Genomic DNA, 26,925 nt, shown 5'->3' with positions numbered 1-26,925 from the left:
TATACACTTTTATTTAACAGCAGTTAAAGTCCACCACAGAAGAGGGACACCAGAGGATTCTTTTTTCATTTAATAAATACAAATGAATAAAAATACTTTTGTTTTGTAAAGAGAATGCCTGTCTTCCACCGCTTGCCAGGGAGGCCAGAGGGTGGCGGCATGCTGGGGCCACTCTGTATGTGTTCATGTCCCCACACAGACCACTTCTTTTCAGAGAGGGCTTCATCTCAGTGGCCTACAAATACTATTTTGGTACAATTCCCTTCTCCTGGACTCCCAACACCAGACTCTGCTGCGTTTCAACAGAAACGGCCTCCCTTGGGAGAAGGAAAGCATGAGGTCCCCACAGGTCCCCACTGGGAGCCCCAGAGCCGGGCACTACTAACACCACGAGACATGCACAGCGCCAGCCACTGCTGGGACCACACGTGGGCGGGGAAAAGCGGATCGTGTGCAGGGAGAACTGCGCACACCCACAGATGAGCGGCACTTTAAAAATAGAAACTCATTGTAAATATAACCTGTTTAGAAAAGGCCAACATCTGCCTACACTGAAGATCTCTTATTGCTTGTGGGGCCTGCTCGGGCACTGCTGCTCAGCACGGTCCTGCTGTGAGACCCTCCACCCCGGCCTGCACCACAGGTGTTCCCCAGCTTGTCTAGTTCAAAATGTGCACCTCTGCTGAGCACCTAGTGGCAGATTCCCTTCCAACCCTGACAGCGAAGAACAATTTGATCCTAGAGCTAAACCTGGTACAACCGCATGTATATCTACAGAACCCCCAGATGAGAGCCGCACTAAAACCCTGGCGGTCCCAGCCTGCTCTCACGTGCACCAGTAACTCAGACATGGATGCAACCGCAAGAGCAGCAGTCCTGGTGACCACTGTCCCTTCTTCTCATAAACCCATTTACATAATAGCCCCTGGTGGGGGCTATAGTGACATCTGTGATGCACACAGCAAGCCTCTGTCACCATGCCAAAGGCAGCCTAGGCTTGTAAGTGCAAAGTGTCAAAAGAAGCTCAGAGTGCCTCCTGGGACACCTAGGAACTGAGAGGCAGGGACAGCAGGCTCACACTGCTTTCTCCACGGCCCCATGTCCTCAGAAGAAGCAGCACTGGTATCCCCAGTTCCTGGTGGATGACAGAGGCAGGTCCTCAGCACTGCAGGAAGGAACAGAGCTGAGCACCCCGTGGCTGGGAGAGGTAGTGAGGACGGCCTGGACCCCTCCCTGAGGCGCAGCAGGAGGAGTCCTAAGCAACGTAGCCGCTGTCATTATTCCAGTCATGATTTAGGGGAGCTGCCTGTCTGGGATGGAAAGGAAGGAACAATAGGTGCCGTGGCTCGGCGGTTGCCTGTGTTGGTGTCAGCACGGCAGCACTGTGGCGAGTGTTCTGGAGGACAGCGCTGGTCTGCTCGGTGTGCGCAGGGTGTGGCCTCAGAGCCCCAGAGACTTCTGTACAATCTGCTTGGCAATTTTGTAGAACTGCTCACGGTCATCCCGCCACATCTTGGAGGCATCTACATTCGCTCCACTCTCATCATTGGGCTCTGAAAAGACAGGCAACTGCAAATGAAAGGGTAGGCACGCACCACAGCCTCCTTTCAGCAAGACCACAGTCCTTTCATAGATCATTCTGGGAGCCAAGCGGACTTCCAACATGAACCAGGGCCTTGTGCCTGAGGAGGGGAGGCGGGAGACTGGCACAAGCAGGGCACTGAGTCTCAGGTCGGCAGGCCCCTCACCACCAGAAATCTGTAGACGCTCCCTCAGGGGACAGAAACCCCCTTCTTGTTGTGGGACAAGGGTCTGTACCCTGTCACTTGTATTTTAAATAAACACTGATTAGCCAGTAGCAAGGCAGGAAATATAGGTAGGGCAACAATAATTCTGAGAAGAGGAAAAGTTTCAGTCTGCAATCATCATCCAGAGAGAGAGGAAGCCAGACACAGAGCAAGCAAGATGTGACTGCCTCACCAAAAAAGGTACCAAGCCACATGCCTTACACAGACAAGAATTATGGGCTAATATAAATTATAAGAGTTAATAAGAAGGGCTGGAGAGATGGCTCAGCGGTTAAGAGCATTGCCTGCTCTTCGAAAGGTCCTGAGTTCAATTCCCAGCAACCACATGGTGGCTCACAACCATCTGTAATGAGGTCTGGTGCCCTCTTCTGGCCTGCAGGCATACATACTGACAGAATATTGTCATACATAATAAATAAATAAATATTTAAAAAAAAAAAAAAAGGAGTTAATAAGAAGCCTGAGCTAGCTAGGTGGTGGTGGTACATGCCTTTAATCCCAGCATTTGAGAATCAGAGGCAGGCAGATCTCTGTGAGTTCGAGGCCAGCCTGGTCTACAAGGGCCAGTTCCAGGACAGGCTCCAAAAGCTACACCTGTCTCGAAAAACCAAAAAGGAAAAAAGAAAAAAAAAAAAAAAAAAGAAGAAGAAGAAGAAGAAGAAGAAGAAGAAGAAGAAGAAGAAGAAGCCTGAGCTAATAGGCCAATCAGTTTATAATTAATGTAGACCTCTGTGTGTTTATTTGGGAGTGAATGACTGCAGGACCAAGTGGGACAAGAACCCCACCCCCCATCCTGGTCAACCTGGTCACCACCTTCTCCCACACACCCCAACTTCCCTTGACTGAATCCTATTGCTTTGAACCTCCCTGGACCAGAGTAAGCAATACAAGTTTCTCATACACCGAGGGGAATCTGAAAGCCTGCACTCTCCAGCCCTTCTAAATCCACCCATTCTCTTGGCCGGGAGTATACAAATGTTTGGATATCAGACTGAGCAGTCAAAAGCATTGCTCCCATCCCAACCCCTACACCCACCAGCTCCACACAGATGGTCTTTCTAAGACAAAACTGCAGGATGGACCAACCAATGCAACTCCCTGGGCTGCCCACTGGGCTCAGTCCCAGGGCTCCTGCCCCTGTCAGCTGCTCCTCAGTCCCAAATGCCTTTCCTTCCCACCTCCCTTGTCAACTCCTAGTGTCCCAACTCACCGCAGAGAGACCTAGAGAAGTGTTTCTGCAGTCAGGTTTACCACACTGGCCAGTAACTGTCAGTGGGTTTGCGAGTTCCTTGAAAGTACGAGGACCTCACATTGGGGTATCTGTTGTCCTGAGCATTATACCCCTGTACTATGGCACACAGAGGGGTCCCAATAAATGAAAATGCCAAAGATCAGAGAATAGCAACTGTCAACAATCCAGCAAGTCCTATACAGTCTGTAATCACGGAAGTATGCTCATGCTTGGAAAAGTACAGGCCTGCTACAGTAACAGAAAACAGAATTCACAGCTCACCTGCCAGCATGCTCACCACCGAAAGCAGGATCTTCTCTACACTTTGCACAGGGCTCCACCGCTCAGCACTGCTCTCATAGCCCATGGGATCATCGCCTGGGGCATGCAAGATGGAGATGCAGACTCTCCCATCAGGATAGACTGTAAAAGGCAGAGGCAGCCACATGAGCCCAGATATGGTGCCACTGTGCTGGGGAGGCTTTGCAGACAGAAGCCCAGCTATTTGTACAGCAGTAACAGGACACTTCACTTCCTAGTGGCACAAATCCCAGAAAGGCCTACTGCTGGCCTTTAGGGGTTGACAAGGGGGCTTAGGACTAGGTCTACCTAGCATTAACCAGTCACAACTAACTGGATTCCACCTTGCTATGGATTTCTCTGAGCATTCCCATCAAAAGAGGTGAAAGGTGAGTGGACAAAAATTCCAAAATACAAGTACCCAGAAGCCAAGACTCTTCAGAGGACTCTGAAGAGCAGGATTTAGACATCCCTAGCTCAACTGACAGGACTCCCCCCCCCCCGCCCCCGCCCCCATCTATGTCCATGAGGCTAGAGTAGAGGCAAGGCAACTGAATTAAGTGCAGAGAAGATGTGGACATTTAGCAACACACTCACTTCAAAATTAATTTTACAAAATCAAAAGACATCAATTTGGGTTGGAGAGGCCGTTCAGTGGTTAAGAGCATTGACTGCTTTTCCAGAGGACCAGGGTTCGATTCCTAGCATCCACAAAATGGCTCAGAACCATCCTTGACTCTAAATTCAGGGAATCTGACTCAAGTCTTCTGGCTTCTGTGGGTGCCATGAACATGTTACACAGACATACATGCAGGCAAAATATCCAAATGCATAAAATTGAAATAAACAAAAACAAAACAAACAAAAAAACCTGGTGTCAAATAGGTATTATTTTTACAAAATAGAATATCCTACTTGAATTTCTGCTCCAGGATCAGATCTTTAAGATCAGGATTATTAGTGGCAATAAAAATCATTTACAAGAAGGAACACGTCTCTAAAAGCCATCACATTGCCCCATTTCTCTTAGGTAAGCTGGGCACAGTAACAAATGCGTGGAATCTAGCACCTGGGAGACGTAGTCAGGAGAATCAGGAGTTCAAGATCATCCTGGGCAATGTGATCCCTATATCAAGCACCTCATCCCTCAAATCTCTTATATATAATACCAGAAAAAAGTAAATAAATAATCCCAATCAGAAGAGTTACTGGCAGTAATATTGTGCCCCTTCCCACACATACTGGCACAAACTGTTTTCTGAAGACTAAACTCTGACCATTTTGGGTACTGCCTTACTTCCCAGTCAACAATAGGCTTGACTGCATCACCATGTCACCTCTATGGAGTCTCAAGGCTTCTTCAGTGTCTGCATCCCGTCTAACGAGAGCATTCCCTTAGCGCTGCTATAGGAAGACTAGGCTGGCTCCAACTTCTTAATGTTCATGAGTGTTTTGCTGTGTGTGTGCCTGTGTACCACAAGTGACTCTGGTTCCAGAGAAGCCTGCAGAGGGCATCAGATTCCCTGGAGCTTGGCTGTGAGCTGGGTATCAAATCTGAGTCCCCTACAAGAGCAGCAAGTGCTTTTAACCCCTAAGCCATCTCTCTAGCCCAATTCCAATGTTCTGTCATTAAAAATGACACTGTGACAAAGGCCAATGAAGGCCACAAAGCTCTCAAGGCCTGAAAGCCGCAGTAAGCCCATCAACGGGGGATGGCTGGACTGAATAGCTAGTGTTAACTTCAAACATTTTTTGCTTCTCTACATTAAGCTGACCTTCAAAATGGAAATCCTGGTGTTCACACCATAACTGATTGGCCAGTTTGGAACCTACCAGTCATTTAGAAATGTACATACAGAAACGTGGTATTGGAGTGTTGCATCCCATGTGCCTGCAGGAGCCCTGCCTCCTGCTAACACAGCACCATTCTGTTGCCCTGTCAACCACATTCAGACGCACTTACTGTTGGGATGGAACATCTCACAGGTGAATCTCATCTTCGGAGGACTCAAAGGGTAGTCAAGTGGAAAACTCAGGATGGCAGGAAAAACACCAAACTCAAAGCAAGTGTCTTCAGGGCCCCTAAAAAAGAGGAAATAAATACAACTGCAAAGCCTGCCATGACTCAGAAGTGGGAGAAGGAGACCATCACTGCTTAAAAAAGAACACGGAGAATCTAAACAAACTGCTGCTCTTCTGAGAGCTGTTTCAGCTATTTTGGACCTGAGGCGTAAACATAAGGCTAAGCATAGGCAGCAGAGCGTTGCATAATAATTGCACCATAGAGAAACTCAAGCACACTGCAGTCCTAGTTAGGTGACTGTCGGCAGAGGTCCAGCTCCTGTGAGGACCGAGATATGAATTGTGGCACAGAATAATCAGGAGTCTCTATACACAGAGATGAGGAGTAAGAAATGTATTTCAAAGAATAGTTTGAATTTTCCAATGTAATGTGATTTTGTACCCATCAGAGAGGGCACACATGTGATCCTTCCCCTAATGCTCAATAGAAAAGAAACCTAGGCCACAGCAAACCCACCTGGCCCTAAGACTCCAACTTGCACCCAGTCAACTCTCAGTATGTAAATAGCAGAATTAGAGCAAGCCATTATAGGAGTCCTGTTCAAATCCTAGAGCCTTAGATGAGGACTGAGACCTGAAAGCAGGGAAACAGGAGAGGGGTACTGCCAAAGACCAACTCCTCCTTCCAAAGCTCACTAATACAATCCGTATCAACAGTTGAAAAGACCGTGAACATTCTCCACTACATAAACTTAATAAGGCAGAAGTGCTGGCTGACAGCTTCCAATGTTAGCATGGGAGAGGTCACCTTGGAACAGCCAGCACACCAGTAAAAAACAAGTCCTGTACTATTCATACCCTGTCTCAAATAAATAAATAAATAAATAAATAAATAAATGAATAAATGAATAAATAAATAAATAAGTAGCCCTGCCTCCCTGTGACAGCAGGCCTAACACAGAAAGAACCCTCATGGTGATAAGGACCTGGGCTTTCACAGTCTAAGGAAAATTACAAGATATTGATTCAAAAGCCATCTTTACTTACAAGAAAGGATTTTCTCAAAATACAAACTTAGGCCGGGCAGTGGTGGCGCAGGTCTTTAATCCCAGCACTAGGGAGGCAGAGGCAGGCAGATTTGTGAGTTCAAAGCCAGCCTGGTCTACAAGAGCTAATTCCAGGACAGGCTCCAAAGCTACAGAGAAATCCTGTCTCAAAAAAACAAAAAATAAATAAATAAAATACAAACTTAGTTGGATGTAGTGGTGCCTAACGTCTAGTGCATTCTGGTCCACATAAGATTTTGTCTCAAAACAACAACAAAAAGAACAAAGGGTGGGGCAGGGAGGGTAGCTTGGCAGTTAAGAACACATACTGCTTTTCCAAAGGACCCAAGTTTGATACTCAGCACCTCAGTGCGCAGCTCGCCATCATCAAGAACTCCAGCTACAGGCGGATCCAACTCCTCTGGCTTCTGGGGGCACTTGTACTTATGACTCGAGCACCCTCACACACATAAAAGAAAAAAAATCTGGGGGCGCAAACCAGGGGTGGGTAGAAAGCTCAGGGTATAAAAAGCCTGCTGTGTGAGCCTGAGACCCAGGATGCAGGCTCCATAGCTCAGGTAAACAGGCAGATGCGTCACACCTGCCATTGGCGCCTTTGACCCAAGCACTGGGGAGGTGAGCTGGGGGATCCCCTAGGCTCCCTGGTCAGCTAGCCTCACCAAATCAGCAAATACCAGGTCAATGAAAGACCCCTGTCTCAAAAAACAAGCTGTCTGAAGTTGCTCTCCTGCTCCACATGCATGTGGCACAGATATGCATCTGCACGCACACATGTATACACATACACATATGTTCCCACAGATAAAACACAACAAAAACAATACGAATATGTTTAAGGTTTTGATAGAGTTCTTTTTAGATACAGTGATACACAGATCTGTACAATACCAGCTGCACTATTTTAGCTCACAATTAAGAGAGCAAGGGAAAAAAACCTTTAATTTCATGAGCAGTCACACCCAGGGCTTCGAAAGAACAATGCAGTGTCTTGTTAAGCCAAGTTTTTCCCTCAGTGACAAGCCTTGACTCTGGAAAGCGATCCTGTGCTACTTCAAAAACAAGAGTGAATACCTCTTCTCCTTGGAGGGATGACATGCTGCCTGACAGTCCCCTGGGGTCCTGGCACCAGGCCAGGGCAGAGGATGCCCCAGGAAGCAGCAGCACAGTCACCTTCACAGGGTGTGGTCCAGCTGAGTTTTCCTCTCTCTTGCTGCAGGGGCCTGGATGGACCCCTGAGGACCCTCCTCTCCTAAGTCAGATCTGTCCAGCACTATGGAGGTGGTTGCCACCTTTCAGCAATCCCCATCCTTCTCAGTTAAGGGGGTCAAGGGAACTACTGCTATTTTACTGTTGAGCAAAGCTGGGAGATGCAGAATGAAGTCCTTAAAACTGCAGTCAGAAAGTCGGACAAAGACACCATCTCAGAAGTAGTCCTGCTAGCCAGGCGTGGTGGTGCATGCTATTAGCCCAGCACTCGGGAGGCAGAGGCAGGCGGATCTCTGTGATCTATGTAGAGAGTTCCAGGCCAGTCAAGGATACATAACAAAGAAATCCTGTCTCAAAAGGAGAGACAGATACATACATACAGACAGACAGACAGACAAGACTGAGACAGAAGGTAGCCTGTAGGGCCTCACTATGGCTGGCACCTCTGAGTCTAGAGTAAGAAAAAACTGGGTAGTGCCCTTAGAATGAGTTACATGGCATTTGCTCAATGCTTTGATAACAGGTCTTTGTTTCTCATAATGGGGCTTTATTTAAAAAAAAAAAAAGTCTACTGGGTTGTTCATAGCATTAAAGCATGACCCAACATTTCCTCAAATGTGCCCACATCTTAAATAGCAAAGCTGTTTGCGCATACCCAGGCTTACTGCTGGTTTAAACTGGGGTTTCTTTCTCTTTTCCAGCATGCCTGCCACTTGAACAGGTATGCAGGTGGCAAACTGTGCAGGGACATGCCTGCCAAAGGTGGGAAATGCCATAGAAAAGCTTCCTGCCCAGGACAGAGAAACAGAACCAACAGCATTTGGACAAGTTTCATCCCACGCTTCTGGGAGTAAAGACCCTCACTGTAGCGAGCTGCGTGAAGCCACACCTGATGGTGCTGGCTCCCGCCCTCCGCGATCCCGAAAGCGAGTGCTCTCTGTGATAATCAACTCCTATGGCTAAAGCCTGACTTATGCTATTATCACGCAATGACTGTCAGCTACTTGCATATGCGTGGACCTATGGGCAGTGCCCACCTGGCAATCTGAGGTTGGCAGCCCAGGCCTACTTGAGGGCTGGGAGAGGTTTGCCCAGAGAGAAAGAGAGAGAGGGAGATTTTACAATTGTCAAAAGGTCCTGAATAAAACTGCAGTGAGAAGAGCTCCGGTGGTCGCGTCATCCTTGCTGGACAAGGGGGGCCGCGACAGTGGGTGGCCCGTACGGGGACAAGTGGTGCCGCGTACGGGGAACCTCCAAACCTCTCTCCGTGGAGCCCAGAACTTGCTGCAGTCAGGGGGTGCACCGGATAATCCTCAGGTAAAGACTGGGGATCCGCGAAAAAAGCAGGTTTTCCACTCTCGCCGGTAGAAGGGAGAGTGGGGGTAATGAGAGCCAGACTGTCGTGGCCCCCCTTGTCCAGCAATGATGACGCGACCACCGGAGCTCTTCTCACTGCAGTTTTATTGAGGACCTTTTGACAACTATAAAATCTCTCTCTTTTTCTCTCTTTCTCTTTCTCTCTCTCTCTCTCCTCTCTCTCTCCTCTCTCTCTCCCCTCTCTCTCCCCTCTCTCTCCCCTCTCTCTCCCCTCTCTCTCCCTCTCTCTCTCTCTCTCTCTCTCTGGCAAACCTCTCCCAGCCCTTAAGTAGACCTGGGCTGCCAACCTCAGATTGCCAGGTGGGCACTGCCCATAGGTCCACCATATGCAAGCAGCTGACAGTCATTGCGTGATAATAGCATAAGTCAGGCTTTAGCCATAGGAGTTGATTATCACAGAGAGCACTCGCTTTCGGGATCGTGGAGGGCGGGAGCCAGCACCATTAGGTGCGACTCCACGCAGCTCTCTACATTGCTATCAGGTGCCTACAAACAACTTCCATCTGCTGACTGCAAACACTGGCCTAACTTACAATTCCCCAGCACACCATTAGAGTGTGTGTTGTAACTGCTGCCCTTAGGGAATGCCTCCTTAAAGGCCTCCCTGGCTTCTTGTCTGCAAGAGGCTACACTGGAAGAATGACCAATGACTGCCATTCCTGCCCTGGATGACTGCCTAGCCAGCCTGTCCTCCAGAGCTGCCTCAGACCACACAGCAACATACCTGTAAACACGGAACTCCACCGGAAGCTTGCCTTTCATTTTTGGATGCTGCAAGGTGGAGAAGCCTAAGGAGGAGAAGCCTGTGCCTGGACAGCAGAGGGTCAGAGCAGCCTCCCTCCTGATGCTGCAGCTGCTCGGCCCCACCTGCCACTCATGTTAGAGAAGCCACTCTGCTGTTCTCTTTATGAAAGGTCTTGACAGATGGCAGACTGTCTTACACTATAAGAGGTGTTAAAATAAAAGACTGCCCCCTCTCTGGAACTCAGAACCAGAGATGAATTACTAAAGATTGCTAATCTCCACAGTAAGGCTGGTTAGATACACAGCATATAAAAAAGTGGGCAAACCCACAAACAACCTCCCCTACCACCCACAGACCCTCAGCAAAACCCCTCAGGAGTGTTCCACTCAACAGTTCAACAAAGGCTTCTCCAGCTGCTCCTGCCTCAGCAGGGCCCAGATCATGTGAGGGAAGAGGGCTGCAAGCACCACACACCTGGCCACATGCTGTGCTGATGTGAGTCACTGGCTAGGCAGCAGGGATCATCAGAGACTGTGTGCTCCCACCTAGTCGGCAATAGGACACCACAGTAGGAAGCTGTGACTAGGAAAAAGGTACACAGATACCTTTGCTGTCCCAGCAACTTGGATAGACAGGGACACCTGATTCTTCTGTGGTAATCAAAAGATCCTTCCATTGTCAGAAGCCGGGTAGTAACAAACAGGGTTTGTTCCACATTTTAACTTCAGGTCAACTCTGTCCAAAGGAGACACAGCCACACCCTAACGTTTTGTGATAGACACTGCTAAAACCCATAAACGCACGCTCACTCTGAAGGGCGCTAAGAACTGCAGAGTGCATTCTAACACACAGACCACTTGTCTAACAAGTGTTAACCTTACTCATGTTAAAAAATTGCCAAATACAGAAAAATGTAAGCAAAAAAGCTAGCAGCACTTCCTCCTTCAGCAGCAAGGTTCTGCAGGCCTTCCTGGGTGTGTACGTACACACACACCCTGGCAACAAAAGGGGATCACGTTAAGAGTTAAAATTGTACCATGGTGTATGAGTGATGAGAATGACATTCATTTCTGAAAAGCCTAAATAAACAAACGCCCCACACTTAGAGATCGGAGCACAATGTTATTCAGGTGGCCACACACAAACAGATCTGAGGACTCCACAACCCCAGCAGGAATACTGCAGAAAATAACATGCGCATGGAAAGTCATGGCACCTGGAACAGGCGGAAGTCTGACAGAAAGAACAAGGCTGGAGGACTCATATTTGCCAACTGTAAAACCACAGCTACAACAACCAGACCGTGTGGTACGTGGCCGAAGGACAGGCACAGATCAGTGAACTAGGAAGTCTAAAACTAAGGCCCTGAATCATGGTTTATATTGGTTTTTGACAAAGATGCCAAGATTACTGAATGGGCAAATTCAAGAAAAGGTTCTGAGGCAAGTGCAAGCCACAGGCAGAGTGAAGGCTGACTCCTACACCTCACTCCTTACAGAAAACTAACTGGAAAGGATCCAAGGTGGAAGTGTAGAGAGCTAGAAGCTACTGGGACAGTTGGCACTGCTTGTCAACCTGACAAAATCTATAATCACCTAGCATGACCTCTGGTCTGCTTCCCAGTGAGGGACTATCTGGATTAGTTTAGCCGAGATGGGAGACCCACCCTAACTGCCAAACAAAAGAGGGAGTCAAGAGCACTTGTTGCTCTTCCAGGACCCAGGTTCAATTCCCAGCACCCACATGGTGGCTAACAACTGTTCTAACTCTAGTCAAGAGAACCAAGTTGAGACAAGTGAGCCCTGGCTTCAACTGTACCATATATGGTACACATGCATACATGCAGTCAAAATACTCATACATATAAACAAATCTTCAAAAGGGGAGTGTTTGGACACGAGCGTTCATCACTCTGCTTCCTGACCATGGGTTCAATGTGACCAGCTGTGTTACATTCCTGCTGCCACAACTTGCCACCATAAAGGACTATACCCTCAAATTGTGAGTCAAAAATAAACTCTCTCTGCTCCTTGCCACCCTCTCTCTGCTGCCCTGGCTGTCCTAGAACTCGCTCTGTAGACCAGACCGGCCTCGAACCCAGAGATCCACCTGCCTCAGCCTCCTGAGTGCTGGGAGTAAAGGCATGCGTCTTCTCTCTTACATTGCTTTTGTCAGGCATTTGATCATAGCAATGGAAGAGTAATATAATCATTAAACTTCCTTTGGTTCTATATGATGTTAAAGCATGCTTCATTGCAGAAAGCAGCTAAAGCAGCTAGAAAGACCGTTCACTGACTAAAGCAGCTAGAAAGGCCGTTCACTGACTAAAAGCACATGTTAGTCTTGCAGAGGACTGAGCTCAGTTCTAAGAGTCCATGCTGGGCAGCCCATCACTCTCTGTAACACCAGCTCCAGGGAACCTGAAGTGTCCCCCAGGCTCCTGCACTCAAAGTGTGGTCACAAGAACCTGACTTTGGCCGGGCGGTGGTGGCGCATGCCTTTAATCCCAGCACTCGGGAGGCAGAGGCAGGCGGATCTCTGGGAGTTCGAGGCCAGCCTGGTCTACAAGAGCTAGTTCCAGGACAGGAACCAAAAGCTTCAGAGAAACCCTGTCTTGAAAAATAAAAAAAAAAAAAAAAAAAAAAAAAAAAAAAGAACCTGACTTTGCAAACTCTGTTTTAAAGAAGGGGCTTCATCTTAAGCCATATAATCAGCAGCGGGCCAATCTCAGCTCCAGAAATGTGTGCAATCGCAGAATTTGAACAGCTTTCTTAAAATAGCCAATTAAGGAGCTAGGGAGCAGGGCCATAAAATTTAACGAGGTCCAGATGTTCCCGGGAGGCATCCTGTCCTTGAAGATACCTTGTTAGTTATTAATGGCTCTTTGTTAGGTTTTCATGCCCAAAACTGACCAATGGGTTTCAGAAACTACCTTACCCTATGCCCTCCTTACCCAATCCCAAGTCGATAGGGCAGGAACTCCCCTGATTGCAGCATTTCCCTTTAAAAGTTCTGCCCTCCCAGGTTCCCTGCCACACTTTCTGTACCCGCCATGCATGGGCGCTGGAAAAGTGTTGGTCCAAACTTGAGTTTGAATATTAAAAACCCTCACGTAATTTGCATCAGAAATCTGACTATGTGGATTCATTTGGGGACAGAAACTCGGGCACAACAGTGGTACACAGAAGTGACTGGTCACCAGCTGAGTACTGCAGGAACTGAGTTTTGGTGTCAGCTGAATAGGCTGTTAGAGGGTGGGGTTTGTTTGGAGGAAATGGGTCACGGGTGTTTTTCAAGGGTGTGTTTTGTCCCTGGCTGGTCCTCTCCTCCCTTCCTGCTTCCTGGTCACCCTGAGAGGAGCAGCTTCCTCCAGCACAACTCTCATCAATGTGATAGTCTACTTCACCTCAGCTCCAAACACAGTGAGCCCCGGGACCATAAACTGCGGACTAAAATGGCTCTCCTCCTCCTCAGCTGCTTTCTCGGTACTTAGTCACCATGACAGCACAGCCAACGACATAGCTGCATCTGCACACGAGGGCCCAGTTACCAACGACATAGCTGCATCTGCACATGAGGGCCCAGTTACCAAAGCCCTCAGCGCTTGGCCCAACCACAGATCAAAAGAGGCCTTGAGGCAAGGCGATGGCAAAGAAAGTCAGCAGTGTCAGGCTTCCATGAGACAAGCAGAGTCCAAAACTACCAGGGACAGAGGAGGCCCTAGAAACCAGCGAGATTCTGAGGGAGTCAGTCAGCTCTCTGCCAAAACAGCAGGGTGAGACAAAGCCACATGAGGACAGTTAATTCCTTGATAGATGTTTTAAGAACATTTGTAAACGGCCTCTTGTTTGTGAAGGGTCTGGAACAGGACCAAAACCCACAAAGTCACTAGATCTTGAAGCAGGGGAATTCCACACTAATGCAAAAGCCTTATTCAAACACAAACGTGCTCTCCTGAAAATCAGTTGTAATCACTTTTTAAGACAGGTTTTCAAAATATTTGTTTAACTTTATACTGTTTATCTAAAATTAGTAATAGTTAACAGACTTTTTAAAATCCATACTAGAGAGCTCAACTGTTCTTTAATGAGGTTCTAAGCACATCTACTGTGGACACACATGAGCCAAGAACTTCTAAATACTCCAGGATCATCGGTGCCCTGACCTCTGCAGCCTCCTGACAACTGCTGCTCCTACAGCTGGCGTGCTGCTGTGATGGCATGTGAGCAAGCGCAGGTGTGTCTGTGTTGACACAGGACATGGCAGATGAAACAAGCAGGTCACACATCAGTTCACACACATGATCACCTGCTTCTTTAAAAGCAAACAATGCCTGGGGAAATGGCTGGAGGCCCAGAGTTTGATCCCCAGCACTGTAAAGTAAGTGAAATAAAAGTAAACAGACTCCACCTGACATGCCCCCCCAGCAATGACCTAGCTAGGGGCAGCAATGGCCACAGGCCTGTATCATCTCACCGAAAAGCAACAGAATCCTCCGTCTTACATGGCTTCACCAACATCTAATGCTAACAATCAGCAAGTTCCCGAAATGACTCCTAAGTTTTAAATAACTTCCATTATAGAATACTGTTAATTTTTCTGTTTGTTTTTGGCTATTGTTTGGTTGGTTTTTCAAGACGGGGTTCTCTCTATAACAGCCCTGGCTCCCCTGGAACTCACACAGCAGACTGTAGTTGGTTCTTTTACTCTTTGGGGGCCACCACCCAGCTTCCAAATAAATGCACAGAGGCTTATTCTTACTTACTTATTCTTAAGCCTGGCCTTAGCTTGGCTTGTTTCTAGCCAGCTTTTATAACTTAAATATCCCAATTTCTCTTTAACTACCTCTTGTCTGGGCTTTTTACCTTTCTTTATTCTATATATCTTTCTTTCCTTCTTACTCCCTAGTTGGCTATGTTTCTGTGTGTCTGTGTGTCTGGCCCATGGCATCCTCCTCTCCTCCTTTTCTCACTCCTCCCTCTTCTTTCCTCTTCTAGACTTTTCCTATTTATTTATTCTCTCTGCCTGGCAGCCCAGCCCATTTCTGCTATTGACCATTTAGCTCTTTATTGGACCAATCAGGTGTTTTAGACAGGCAAAGTAACACAGCTTTACAGAGTTACACAAATGCAACATAAAAGAATGCAACACATCTTTGCATCATTAAACAAATGTTCCGTATAAACAAATGTAACACATCTTAAACTAAATTTCACAACAGTAGACCAGGCAACTCTTGAACTCAGAGATCTACCTATCTCTGCCTCCTGAGTGCTGGAATTAAAGGCGTGTGCCACCACCATGCAGGCCAATTTCTCCACTTTACCAGTTCTTGTTGTTACTGTTACAGCCTAAGGTTTCCAGCGTCCACCAGAGACTTGGAACAGATCCCTCAAGTACACAAGGCTCAAGTGTACCATGGTGCACACAGACTCCAGACAACTTACAAAAATGTGACACAGCTCAAGCAATTAAGGTCTGACAAGCGTCAGGTCTGCTGGACTTTCTCTAGATACTGTTTATGGATGACTTAAATAAAATCAAAACCCCTCACTTTCACTCAGATTTCATGCACGGCCTAACCTTCACAGGCAAAAATTACCAGACATTTTCGTAGGCCACTTGTAGATCTTTAGGAACTAATGTGGCAGGCCTATAGCAGCTCAGCAAGCTGAGGAAAAGGGTCAAAAGTTCAAGGCCTTTCCTGAACCACAAGAGTGAGTTCAAGACCAACCCGGTAAATTTAGCAAAACCCTGTCTCAAAATTAAAAATAAAAAGGCTTGGTCATAGATGATGCCGTGTTCTGATAGCATGGACAGGGCTCTGAGCATTGGGGGTGGGATGGACACACCGATGGGACACAGCACCAATGTGCTATAAGCACAGGCACAAACGAATCCTACCGTGCTCAGAGCTCACACCAGGTGTCTCCCCACCCTGTCCCCCCAGAGTGCTTCTCAACCAACAAAGTCCAACCTGAAACACTGTAGTTAACTGGAAATGATTATTGACTGAGAGACTGATTAGAGGGTGTGGCCTTCTCAGTTTAACCTAACTTTATTTTCTTGCACATCTAAAGTAGGAAAAAGATGCTAAACAGGCTGAGTATGGACCAGACAAGAGAACACTCTAGACTCAGGGCCCCTCTGCTGCTCTTTCTAACGTGACTGAAAGTTAAAGATCACAAAATCGAGACTGGGCATAGGAGCCACAAGCTCACTTTGGTATAAGCTGCATCGTACTCAGGACCAGGAACAGTGGAAGGCCTGCAAGCCAGAGAAGGCAAACAGAAAAATGAGAACCAGAAGTGGGGTGGGAAGGAGAAAGGGGGGAAGAAGCAGAGGCCCTGGTTTTTCAGGTCTAATGTTGCTCCGGGAGGCCCCTTTGGCCACCTACTACTTTAAGGACCTTTTTCCTACTAGAAAAGCCACCCACACTATTGGACGCAAATCCATCACAACTACTGTGAATTATGGGATATAAATATTGAAGGGACACTAGCCCTCACAAGAATGTGGCTCTGGTAGGCCCTGTCCTTCTCCCCACTTCCCTCAGCCTTGCTAAAAACCATTAGATTACATTCCTAAAGCAAGCTAGACCCAAAGGTCTATTCACTTATTTGGCCACTTCCTCCTCCTAAGGCTGACTACCAAGGTCCAGCTATCAAAGTACTGAAGTCTAGCATCAAAAGCCCCTAATTTAATTTGGCTTACCTAATTAACATACCTAATTAAAATGAAGCACCTCATCCTAACCTGGGGTTTCCCCTTGTACCTTCATAAACTGCCATCTTCCTATGTGCCATGTCTATCTCCTCTCTATCCAGATGCAGTCCCTTGTCCCTCCAGGACAAATACCACCACCCCCATTCCCTCATTTGTTGGGGACTATATTTTCAGGTGTGTGACTTTTGTTTACGCTGCATTTGTTTAACTCTGTGAAGCTGTGTTACTGTGCCTGTCTAAAACACCTGATGGTCTAATAAAGAGGTGAACGGCCAATAGCGAGGCAGAGGCAAGGATAAGTGGGGCTGCCAGGCAGAGAGGATAAATAGAAGGGGACATCTGGCCAGTCACCCAGCAAGCCAAGGAGAAAGCAGTAAAGAAAGGTATACAGAAATAAACAAAGATAAAAGCCCAGAGGCAAAAGGTATTCGGGATGATAAAAGTTAAGAAAAGCTGGCAAGAAACAAGCCAAGCTAAGGCTGGGCATTCGAAACTAAGAATAAGCCTCCGTGTGTGATTTATTTGGGAGCTGAGTGGTGGGGCCCCAAAAGAACCTAAAAAGCCAAAAGAGCAAAAAATTAACACAACTCATTCTCTTTCCCTTCTCTCACATCCTCTAGTTCCTTTTTTTTCTCTTATCCCCTGCCCTCTGTCCCTCTGGGAAAATAAATCTTTGTGCTGAGAACCTGGTCTTAGGGGCCCTGAGCCAATACTGTTCCTTTCAGATATATATTGATAAATACACACATATGTTGTTTTGTTTAGCTTCTGACCGTGGTTTCTGGTTTCTAAGTCATTCTTTCGGGTCAGGCCTTCAGCATTTAGACAAACTGCCCAAGCCAGATTGTAAAGAAATTCTCTGACTTAACTTTCCCCGTGACAGGTGCTAAGACCCTCCTCCTTCCAGAAGGGTCTAGGCTTGAGGAAGTAATGCATAAAGGGAGGTCAAGAAAGCTGACTAGACAGGTCCAGCTGGGCTTCCATGCAGGTTATCAGAGTTATATATGCCATCAGGGAAAAGAGATAGTGACATTACAGGATGGGGTTGGAGCCTGTGGCCAGCCCATGTGTGGCAGCTCACAGGAGGAACAAGAACTCACCATGTGCTATGAAGTACCTGTGCTCGCAACTGTCTATAACTCTAGTTCCAGAGACTCTGACACCCTTTTTTAACTATCACAGGCACCAGGCACACATGTAGGCAAAACACTCATACCTATACTTCAAAAACCAAACCCAAAAGCACTCTGTAAGAGACTGACTGTGAGTGAAGTGTCTCGCTTTCAGGGGCTGCTATAATGATGGGTCACATGAACCCCGACGGCTAGCGGCTAGCTTAGTCAGAAGCTCCAGACACTCAGACTTAAGACTAGGCCTAAAGAGAGGCCATTCTGGGGACAGAAACCTCAGCCTGGGGACCTGGCACTCTCCAGATAGACGGTGTTATGACCGCACTGCATCAGAGTATCCTGGATGCTGCTCTCGTGGGGAGAAACCCCACAGCTCAGGGCACACGGAAGCTTTCTGTGTGTCTATGGTGTGAAAGCAAAGAGCTAAGTAAGGAATTGCTGCTTCCTAAGAAGATTGTTTCTCCCTAAGAATCCAGAGCCAATATTCACAACTAAATGTTTTTATTGGTGCTAAAAGAACACTGCCCTCTCCTTTGGATCCGTGTTCACCTGGATTCTGCCCAGAGAACAAGGCCTGCCTGGACCCACTCAACACATCAGAGTAGAGACCCTGAGGCCTGGTTTCCAGTACAGCGGGTAAAAACAATTAACTTACATGATCAATGCCTCCCATTCAAAAAAATTCTCTTCATTCATGGGGCCTACAGGGAAAGAAAAAAATTCCACAGCTTAATTAGAAGGCCACTTTGACAATTGGAAGAAAATCATAATGAAGTTACTTGAGGCCCTTACCTGCCACAATTCCTTCTGGAGGATTCAGGGTTAATTCTGTAAAGTTAAGGAGCAGAGCCATTACCAGAGAGAATATGTTACATTGTCATTTAGCAAAGCACTTTCATGAGTCATATGAACCAGATTACAGCGTACATGTCTTCCAAGAGGGCAGCTCTCTGTTCCCAAATAAATGCCCAGCCCCAAAACCAACTCTGGCTCTGAGCAGCCCTTTACACCAGTAAGAAGTGAAAACAATGGGGTACAGACTGTGCCCCGTCATGCTCCTGCCAGCTCCTCTGACAAACACTCACAATCTAAAATGGGCTGTTTCCTAATTAAATGGCGTTTCCTATCATTTAAGAGCACAAACCTTTCTGAAGGTGACAGAGCAGAAGGAGGAGGCCAGGCTGAAGTGGCAGGGAGAGGCATAATCAAATCGATCACTCTCCAGGTCAGTGGTCTTGGCCACCACCCTGCAGAAGTGCAGATGCCCACCATGACGATGACATGGAAGACAGGCCTACTACAGAGTCTCAGCCACTTAAGGCCAGGAGCTGCCGAAGACCAGACAACCAGCTCGGCCACCAGGCGGCATGTCAATTCTTGGCAACATGGTTTTTAGTCTAGGTCATGTTCTAGTCTGGGGTGTGTCCCTAAGAGTCTATTGTTGAAAGCAGGTTAGCAGTACTGGGGTGGGGAAGAGCATGACCTTAGGAGCTAGGGGTATGTGTGACATTGGTACATGACTCCAAGGTGGTTACAAAAGCGGCTTGCTGCTCTCTGGCTTCCTGTGCCAGGTGTGATCACATTGTCACATACAATCCCGCACTCAAACCACTACAGTCACCACGACGTTGGTCACCCATTGTCACCCCATAGACCCTTGTACTCTGAACTCCAAAAATGTGAGCTAAAAAAAGAAATTTAAGTCAGAGTGTCACCCGTAAAACCTGGATTGGCCTGGAACTCACTATGTCCCTGGCTGGCCTCAAACTTGCAGCGACCCTCTGCCCTCTGCCTTGCAAGAAAGACTTGTGTGTGTGCCCCACTGTGACCAAATGAACATTTCTGCTTAATGAAGTCACTCACATTAGATATTGCTGTGGTAATGACCTACAGATGAATACAACCCGTTTGAACAGACACCAAACCTGCAGACACACTTGGAAAACAGCGAATGAAAAGAGGACAAGTCACACACACAGTAAGAAAACCAGCACAGAGTACACTGCACCATCTGAGTGCCAATGCAATCAAGACGACCGACAGCAAGCATACAAAAGGCCTGCCGAGCCACATGGTAACCTCTGAAAAACAGAAATTAGTAACCCTGCTAAATAAGATTAAGGCAAAAGGACCAGAAACAAAGAATGGAAACTGATCATCCAAAGAAATCTAAAAGCCGGGCGATGGTGGCGCACGCCTTTAATCCCAGCACTCGGGAGGCAGAGGCAGGCGGATCTCTGTGAGTTCGAGACCAGCCTGGTCTACAGAGCTAGTTCCAGGACAGGCTCCAAAGCCACAGAGAAACCCTGTCTCGAAAAAACCAAAAAAAAAAAAAAAAAAAAACAAAGAAATCTAAAGCCAATAAGAAATGGTGAGATGCTTAAAGTTGCTATGAGGTCAACATCCATATGTGCGATTAGAAAGTGGGTTTCTTAGGAGAGAACACACGGCCACAGAGACACGGAAACACTAACAGAACCACATTGACAAGTGGGGCTGTCTCGGTCTTCACAAAACAAACTTAACTCCACTTTAACACTCCAGGGCACGGAACACTTCTTACTGCCCGCCCTGCTGCCCTTGCCATATACTACACATAGGAAGTGAGCAGAGGGGAGAGGAAGAGAAAGGGGAGAGAGGAAGAGGGAGAGCACATCCAATAGCACAAGCACACCCTGTCATGGACACATTCACAGGACAGACACCACAGCAGACCCTGCCAAAGCGTTCTTTGGTTAGGGCTGTACACAATCTCAAAGGTGACTTGAGGTCCCATAGCACAAACGTCTCCAATCCACCAGGGACACATCATGCAGACTTTCTTCACTTAATGGTAAGCGATCCATTCCCCAGGGTTGACATGGCCTCGTTTCCTACAAAAACCTGCAAAGGCAAAACAGCGCTAGACCATTTTGCAGGCCTCTAGCTATCACCCCAGAAAAGGAAAAGGGGGATAAGTTGGAAAATACACAACAGAGGAAACTATTAAGAAAAGGCTCGGCCGATGACGGTTCTGTCTGCCAAGTCTGGTGACTTGGGTTTAAAGCCCAGGACCCACATGATAGAAAGAGAGACTGATCCACAAGCTGTCCTCTGACATCCACATGAATGTCATGTCAGCCACACCCCCAATACACACAAGTAAATGTAACTAAAAACACTGGTGGGGAAACGTGAATAAGGGACTAGAGAGAAGGCTCAGTGGCTAGGAGAACTCACTGCTCGTACAGGGACCCAGCACACACATGGCGGCCAACAAATGTCAATAACCCCAGTTTCAGGGGATTTAACACCCTTGTCTAGTCTCTGTAGCACTGTATATATGCAGTGCACTTTAATACATGCAGGCAAACACTTATAAACACAAAGTAGCAATAAAGATTTTTGTTTACAGTGAAAGAGAGAGACAGAAGATAATAAGGAGAGGCCAGGCAAGGAGAAGGAACAAGAGGCTGTGCGGCCAGATGTGCGCACACTTCAAGGAGGTAAGAAGGCAAACGAAGAGGCCAAGTACCAGGATGGATGGAGGGAGCACCTCCCAACAACACAGTCTACAGTCTCCTTCTGTATCTCTATCACAGGAACAGATTGGGATAAAGAACAGAACCAGCTTGCCAAGGCTTTACACGCTCCATCATCTGAAATCTAGTCCCATCACCCCTGATGAAACAAAAACACTTTTTTTGCATGGAACAAAGGTCACCTAGCGCAAACTGCAGAAGAGCTGTATTCTTTGTAGGAGTTCCCTCAGAACCTTCCTGAGACACCACTTTTCCCTTAGAGAGAGATGGGTCAAGCCTGCGGCTGAAGATCAGCAATGCTGTAGACCCAGGCTCTGCACAGCCAGCACCATCCCACCCACTTCGCTATCCAGCAGTGACACCTGCTGGTCAGGGATGAACTGCAGTCAACGGCAGAAGGCTTCACAGCAACACAAGAAACCACAGTTCCATGTTTACTGATAAACATAAATTCTAGAAGAGAAACAATTACTAACCATATCAGAAAATTTCAAAGACTATTCCCTGAAAATGGTAATTTGTTAAAAACTACTTTTCTTTTTTTTTTTTTTTTGGTTTTTCGAGACAGGGTTTCTCTGTGGTTTTGGAGCCTGTCTTGGAACTAGCTCTTGTAGACCAGGCTGGTCTCGAACTCACAGAGATCCGCCTGCCTCTGCCTCCCAAGTGCTGGGATTAAAGGCATGTGCCACCACCGCCCAGCAAAAACTACTTTTCTTAAAAGTAGTTTAAGAAGTAGCCACTACACAAACAAAATACAAATTTGTCCAATGATTCCGTTTCTAGAAGCCTATCACACTGATACACTGGGAAGAACAAGAAAGACGGCTGCAGAGGCTACTCTTTCAAGAAACTGAGGAAGCACAAAAGCCCCAAAGTCTACAGTGGAAAACCAGGGAAAGCCAGGGGTCACATTGGCATGTTCTACACACTGCACAGGTCATGCTGAACAGAGACAACCAGGTTCAAGTGAGGTCACTGGGTCAGGTCCTAATCCAACCTGCCTGAGTCCTTGCTGAGGCCAAGTAGACAGGCCTGTCCCGCACCCTAACTCTGGAGGTCTTGCCTTCAGAGCTGCAAGAAAATCAGATTCTCTTGCCTCCACTAGTCTAAGGCACAGCACAGCAAACTAACACAGCTGGAACACTCCCAGATAATATGTAAAGGAACCCTGACTTCTTCTCCCACAAAACTTTAAAATGGATTACAGGTATTAACTGTGAAACACACAGATTTACATGTAAATAGAAATAAACTAAACCTAAAGTTTTAAAATAAAGGAACCACTGGACTGGGGAAATGACACATGGAGTCAAGCCAAAGAGGGAAAATATTGGCAAGGCAAATATCCAATAAAAGGCAATGTTAAAGAAGTGTACAAGCTAAGGAAACAACACAATTTAAAAATAAACATTTCAACAAAAAAGGCAGATGGTCGGTAAGCTTGCAATGACTCAACATTGTCAGTTATGAGAAAATTTCAAGTTAAGCCACTGGAGACACTAACATAAGCCGAACAGGAAGGAGAAAAAATTAAAAACTCTACAGAGCTGCGGAGCATCTGTGCTAGTGAGAACAGCGGCATCAGACAACTGGGCAGAGCCTTCTAAACTAAACAGGCACTTATGCAAGAGAAACGAAGACAAGCACACGATGTTCACAGCAGTTTCATCGCAGTGATCATCAGGAAGCAAATGTTTAAACAGAGTAGCCTGGCCATGCAGTGGATTACCACTCGACATTAAAAGGCAACCACGAGGCTAGAGAAATGATTCCGCAGTTAGGAGCACTAGCTGCTCTCACAGAGGACCTGGGTTCAGTGCCCAACACCCACAACTGTCTCTATGTAACTCCAGCTCCAGGAGATCTAACTCCCTCTTCTGGCTTCTCCAGACACGAGGCAAGCACATGGTACACAGACATGCATATAGGCAAAGACTATACATAGAATACAAACAAAACCTTTAAAAAGGAAAAGGAACAATCACTGCTCCCTATCTGAATATCTACAGAGATTCAGGGTCAACAGAGGTTTCTGAAAATATCAAAATATCAGTGGACACTCCCAGAAACAAGTCATACATTTTAGATGGCTATTCAGAAAACCACAGAGAAATCTCACTTCACCCTGGCAAGCCCTGTCAAGATTTTAACACAACAGCTGGAACTACCTGCCCTGCGTCATCACTTGCTGCTGGAAGAGTAAGGGGACACAGCACCAAGGATAGCAGCATGGACAACCCTCGACAACCGTGCCCAGTGCAGAGAAGTACCAACACTACAGCGGTGAAAGCAGAGGGGCACTGTCCGGGAGGACAGACGAGTCGTAGGGCAGGGCATTCTGAGGACACTAGTATTCACAGCTCAGCACTGTCCGGGAGGACAGACGGGTCGTAGGGCAGGGCATTCTGAGGACACTAGTATTCACAGCTCAGGTGATGCAATGAACACACAGGAACAAGAAAGAAAGCCTGCCGGCTATAGACATTTCACCAAAAAAGGTAGAGCTGGCCCGTGGACATGAACGGTGACTGCCACCTCACTCATAATCACTGATATACCAATTAAAGCACAGGATACCATGCTATGTCTACCAGACAAGATGAAGTCCCAGAAGCTAAAGACTACGTGAAAAGCAGAAGCAGCGAGACTCTCAGCTGCGGCTGACCACGACGGGCACTGAAAAAGCCACAGTGAAACAGTTTAGCATATCGTGAAACAGGCTGGTCATTCAAATGCTCCATGAGGCCGGGCGGTGGTGGCACACGCCTTTAATCCCAGCACTTGGGAGGCAGAGGAAGGCGGATCTCTGGGAGTTTGAGGCCAGCCTGGTCTACAAGAGCTAGCTAGTTCTGGGACAGGCACCAAAGATACAGAGAAACCCGGTCTCGAAAAACAAAAACAAACAAACAAAAAATTTAAAAAAAAATAGAGTAAACAAATGCTCCATGAGTCTGAATTATGCTCCAATGCAAACCTGCACATGGGCACCAAGAGCTTTTCAAAACTGCTTGCGACTGCAGGACTTGCAAAAATCAAACCGCAAATTAAGCGTCTACCGGTAGCAGAACAGATGGATTCCAGTTTATTCATAAAAAGAAATCCACTCAGCAAGGAGAGTGAACTGCAGCCACAAGCTCCCAGAGAAAGGAAACTGAGACACAATGCTGAGCAAGAGGTTCCAAGGCAAAAACAAGCAAACAAAACATACACTGTATACTTTCTACTAAGTTCACAGACAGACAAAAGGAAACTACACATTGTCTGGAGATAGAGTGGTGAACAGGAAGAAAAGGAAAAGAATGGTAATTCAGGATGCTGGGGAGAAATCATGAAAACTCTAAGTCGCTGTTGGTGCTCTATTTTGCAAGCATGGGATCATGGACACCAAGTTACTCAGCTGGCCATTACTGTAACAAAATGCCTGAAATAACAGCCAACAAAGAGGGAAGTTTTGGCTCAGTTTTGGCAATTCCGGTGCTGCTGTCTGAGTGTCTGCTTGTGAAAAGGCGGCACACCACGGCAAGCAGCACCAGGCATGGCCAGGAGACAGAGAGGAGAGGAGGGCTGTCACTGAGAGCAGATCCTTAAAAGGGAGCATAGGGATCCGCTTCTTCGTGTTCTGGCCTCCAGGTAAACAGCTTTGCCCTACTGTGATGCACTGCCTCGCATTCGAGCCCGGGCATGACTCAGGGGTAGACACACTTACTGCCAAGTGTGACAACTTGAGCTCAAGCTTCCCAGGAGCCACACAGAAGAAGGGGAAAACTGACGCCTGCCAGTTGTCCTGACTTCTGCACACGCCCAGGCACTGGCCTGCTCACACACATAAATACATAATAACTGCAATTAAAACACTCTCAAGTCTGTCCAGAACTGGGAACGGTGACACCGTCTGGAAACGGGGTCTCAGCAGATGTACCAGACCAGACTTAGCATACTGACTAGGCTGGGCTCTAAACCAATGCCTGCTGACTTCTCAAGTGGGATATCTGGACAGCCACACACCCAGGAAAAGATGGCCCCGGGGAGATACCTGAGAAGGAGTTATACTGACAGCTCAGAAACCCATGGAAGTCAGCACAGAAGCTAAGGGGCAGGCACACTAGTTCAACCACGGCCGCTCCTGTTGAGTATACCTAACACTGGAGCACACTGTCTTAAACACGACAAAACAGATGCTAAGCCATAAAAGAGGGGACACACTCAGAGGGGCTTTATCGAATTTCACAGACACAGGGGAAAAAACAAAAAAAAAGTCCTCACTTCTCATGCTTGGTACTGATGGATGCATTTTCTGTCACTGTTGTCACAGTCTTAAACAATATCCATTGATGACCTCATGGTTTCCATGCGTCAGTGGGTCTGGGCCCAGCCAAGACAGCTGGGGCAGTTTTCAGGGCCACAACCCAAGTCCATTTAAGTCGCTGGCACAACTCAGTTCCATATGGCTGTAACACTGGTCCCAGACTGGCTCCGTACCCTGTCTCCTCTTGCAAGCAGCCACCGCAGGTGGAGCCCTCTCCCTTGTGAACCCCCCTAACCTCTTCTCCAGTTTTCCCATTTTAGGGTCCACCCTTTTATGCGAATTCTTTTCCGCTCCCAAACTTAGATGATCCGTGACCTTAACTGCAAACGAAATGACAATAGGGTTGAAATAATGTTTGAGGCTTTTGCGCGGACAGAAGATGGGGAATAAAATTTTCTCTAATGTGACTACCCTTGTGTTCAACAAGCACGGCCGAGAACGAACTTGATAGAACCCCTGTCCCAGAACCTAACTGCTGCCTACCTCCTTTATTTACTTATTTGTTTGTTTGTTTTTATAAAAAGAGATGATGCTTTTAGGCCTGGAAACGGAACTGAAAAAGTAAAACAGAGCTAAACACTGATCCAGAGAAAAGGAAATGGTCTTTTCAAGTCCCCGAACCCGTGTCTGTGAAACTTTGGTTTGCTCCAGTAGGACAGCAATTCTCGCCTGCAGCGTGGCCGGAGGGTTAAATCTTTATTTTGCTCACTTTCAACTTTTCCCCCAAACTCTCCTCTACCTCATGATCATCTTACAGGAACAACCCAGTCCTTGCTGAGCACCGCCCCGCGGCGTGCGTCTCCTGTCGGGAGGACGGATGCGCAAACCCCCAGGGACTCAGGGAACAGGGACGAGGTCCGGGTCGCAGGGCCATGACCGCGCTGGCCGAACCCGCACCTGCGCCCAGGGCCTGCCCCGCAGCAGCCGGCCGGGGCGCGCAGGCGACAGCTACAGCCCAGTCTTCCGCACGCGGGCTGTCCGGGTCGCAGGGTTCATGCAGCGCCGGGCCCGGCGGTAGGCTGCCGGGAAGAGGACGGGAAGGCGGGAGCCGCCCGACTCACGTTTGTACTCGGCCATCAGTCTCTTCAGCGCCGTCCCCGCCATACTGCGGAACCTGCCTTCAGCAGCCTCGCCACATCCGCGCCGGTCCCGCCCGCCTGCTCCGACGTCCACGGCTACTTCCGGGGCGCTGCCTCGGGCCAGAAGTGCGTCCGGGGCGAGCGCGGGTGACGTGGCGTGCCGACGTGGTGCGAGGCCGGGGCCCGAGGAGGTTCTCCTGGCGCTCGCTGGGCTTTGGAGCCTTCCCACGCCGTGTGGCCGCGCTCCGCGCGCAGCTCATCCTGTGGTCCCTCTCTGAAGAATCCAGCGAGAGTCAAGATGCCCCACGGAGTGCTCCCGAGCGAAACACGGTTCCTCGCACTTGGTACCCTCCTCATAAGTGTCTGTGAAACTTGAGACCAGCAAGATCTCCCTCCTACACACACAG

General features: G+C 47.7%; 1 protein-coding gene across 1 annotated transcript; it reads right to left on the bottom strand.

The window, feature by feature from the left end:
- Ube2g2 (ubiquitin conjugating enzyme E2 G2) lies at window positions 1–26,609 on the bottom strand. The gene is made up of 6 exons (XM_057751226.1): window positions 26,501–26,609; window positions 18,405–18,440; window positions 18,268–18,313; window positions 5,303–5,421; window positions 3,322–3,462; window positions 1–1,553 (listed from the first exon to the last, which is right to left on the bottom strand). The coding sequence occupies exons 1-6, from the start codon at window positions 26,541–26,543 to the stop codon at window positions 1,441–1,443; spliced, it is 498 nt and encodes a 165-aa protein (XP_057607209.1). The 5' UTR covers window positions 26,544–26,609; the 3' UTR covers window positions 1–1,440.
- Between the last annotated feature and the right edge of the window lie 316 nt (window positions 26,610–26,925).

This window comes from Chionomys nivalis, chromosome 19, assembly GCF_950005125.1.
Source record: "Chionomys nivalis chromosome 19, mChiNiv1.1, whole genome shotgun sequence".
NCBI lineage: Eukaryota > Metazoa > Chordata > Mammalia > Rodentia > Cricetidae > Chionomys > Chionomys nivalis.
Note: the sequence above shows the minus strand (reverse complement) of the source record. Positions and strands in the feature narration are given on the sequence as shown.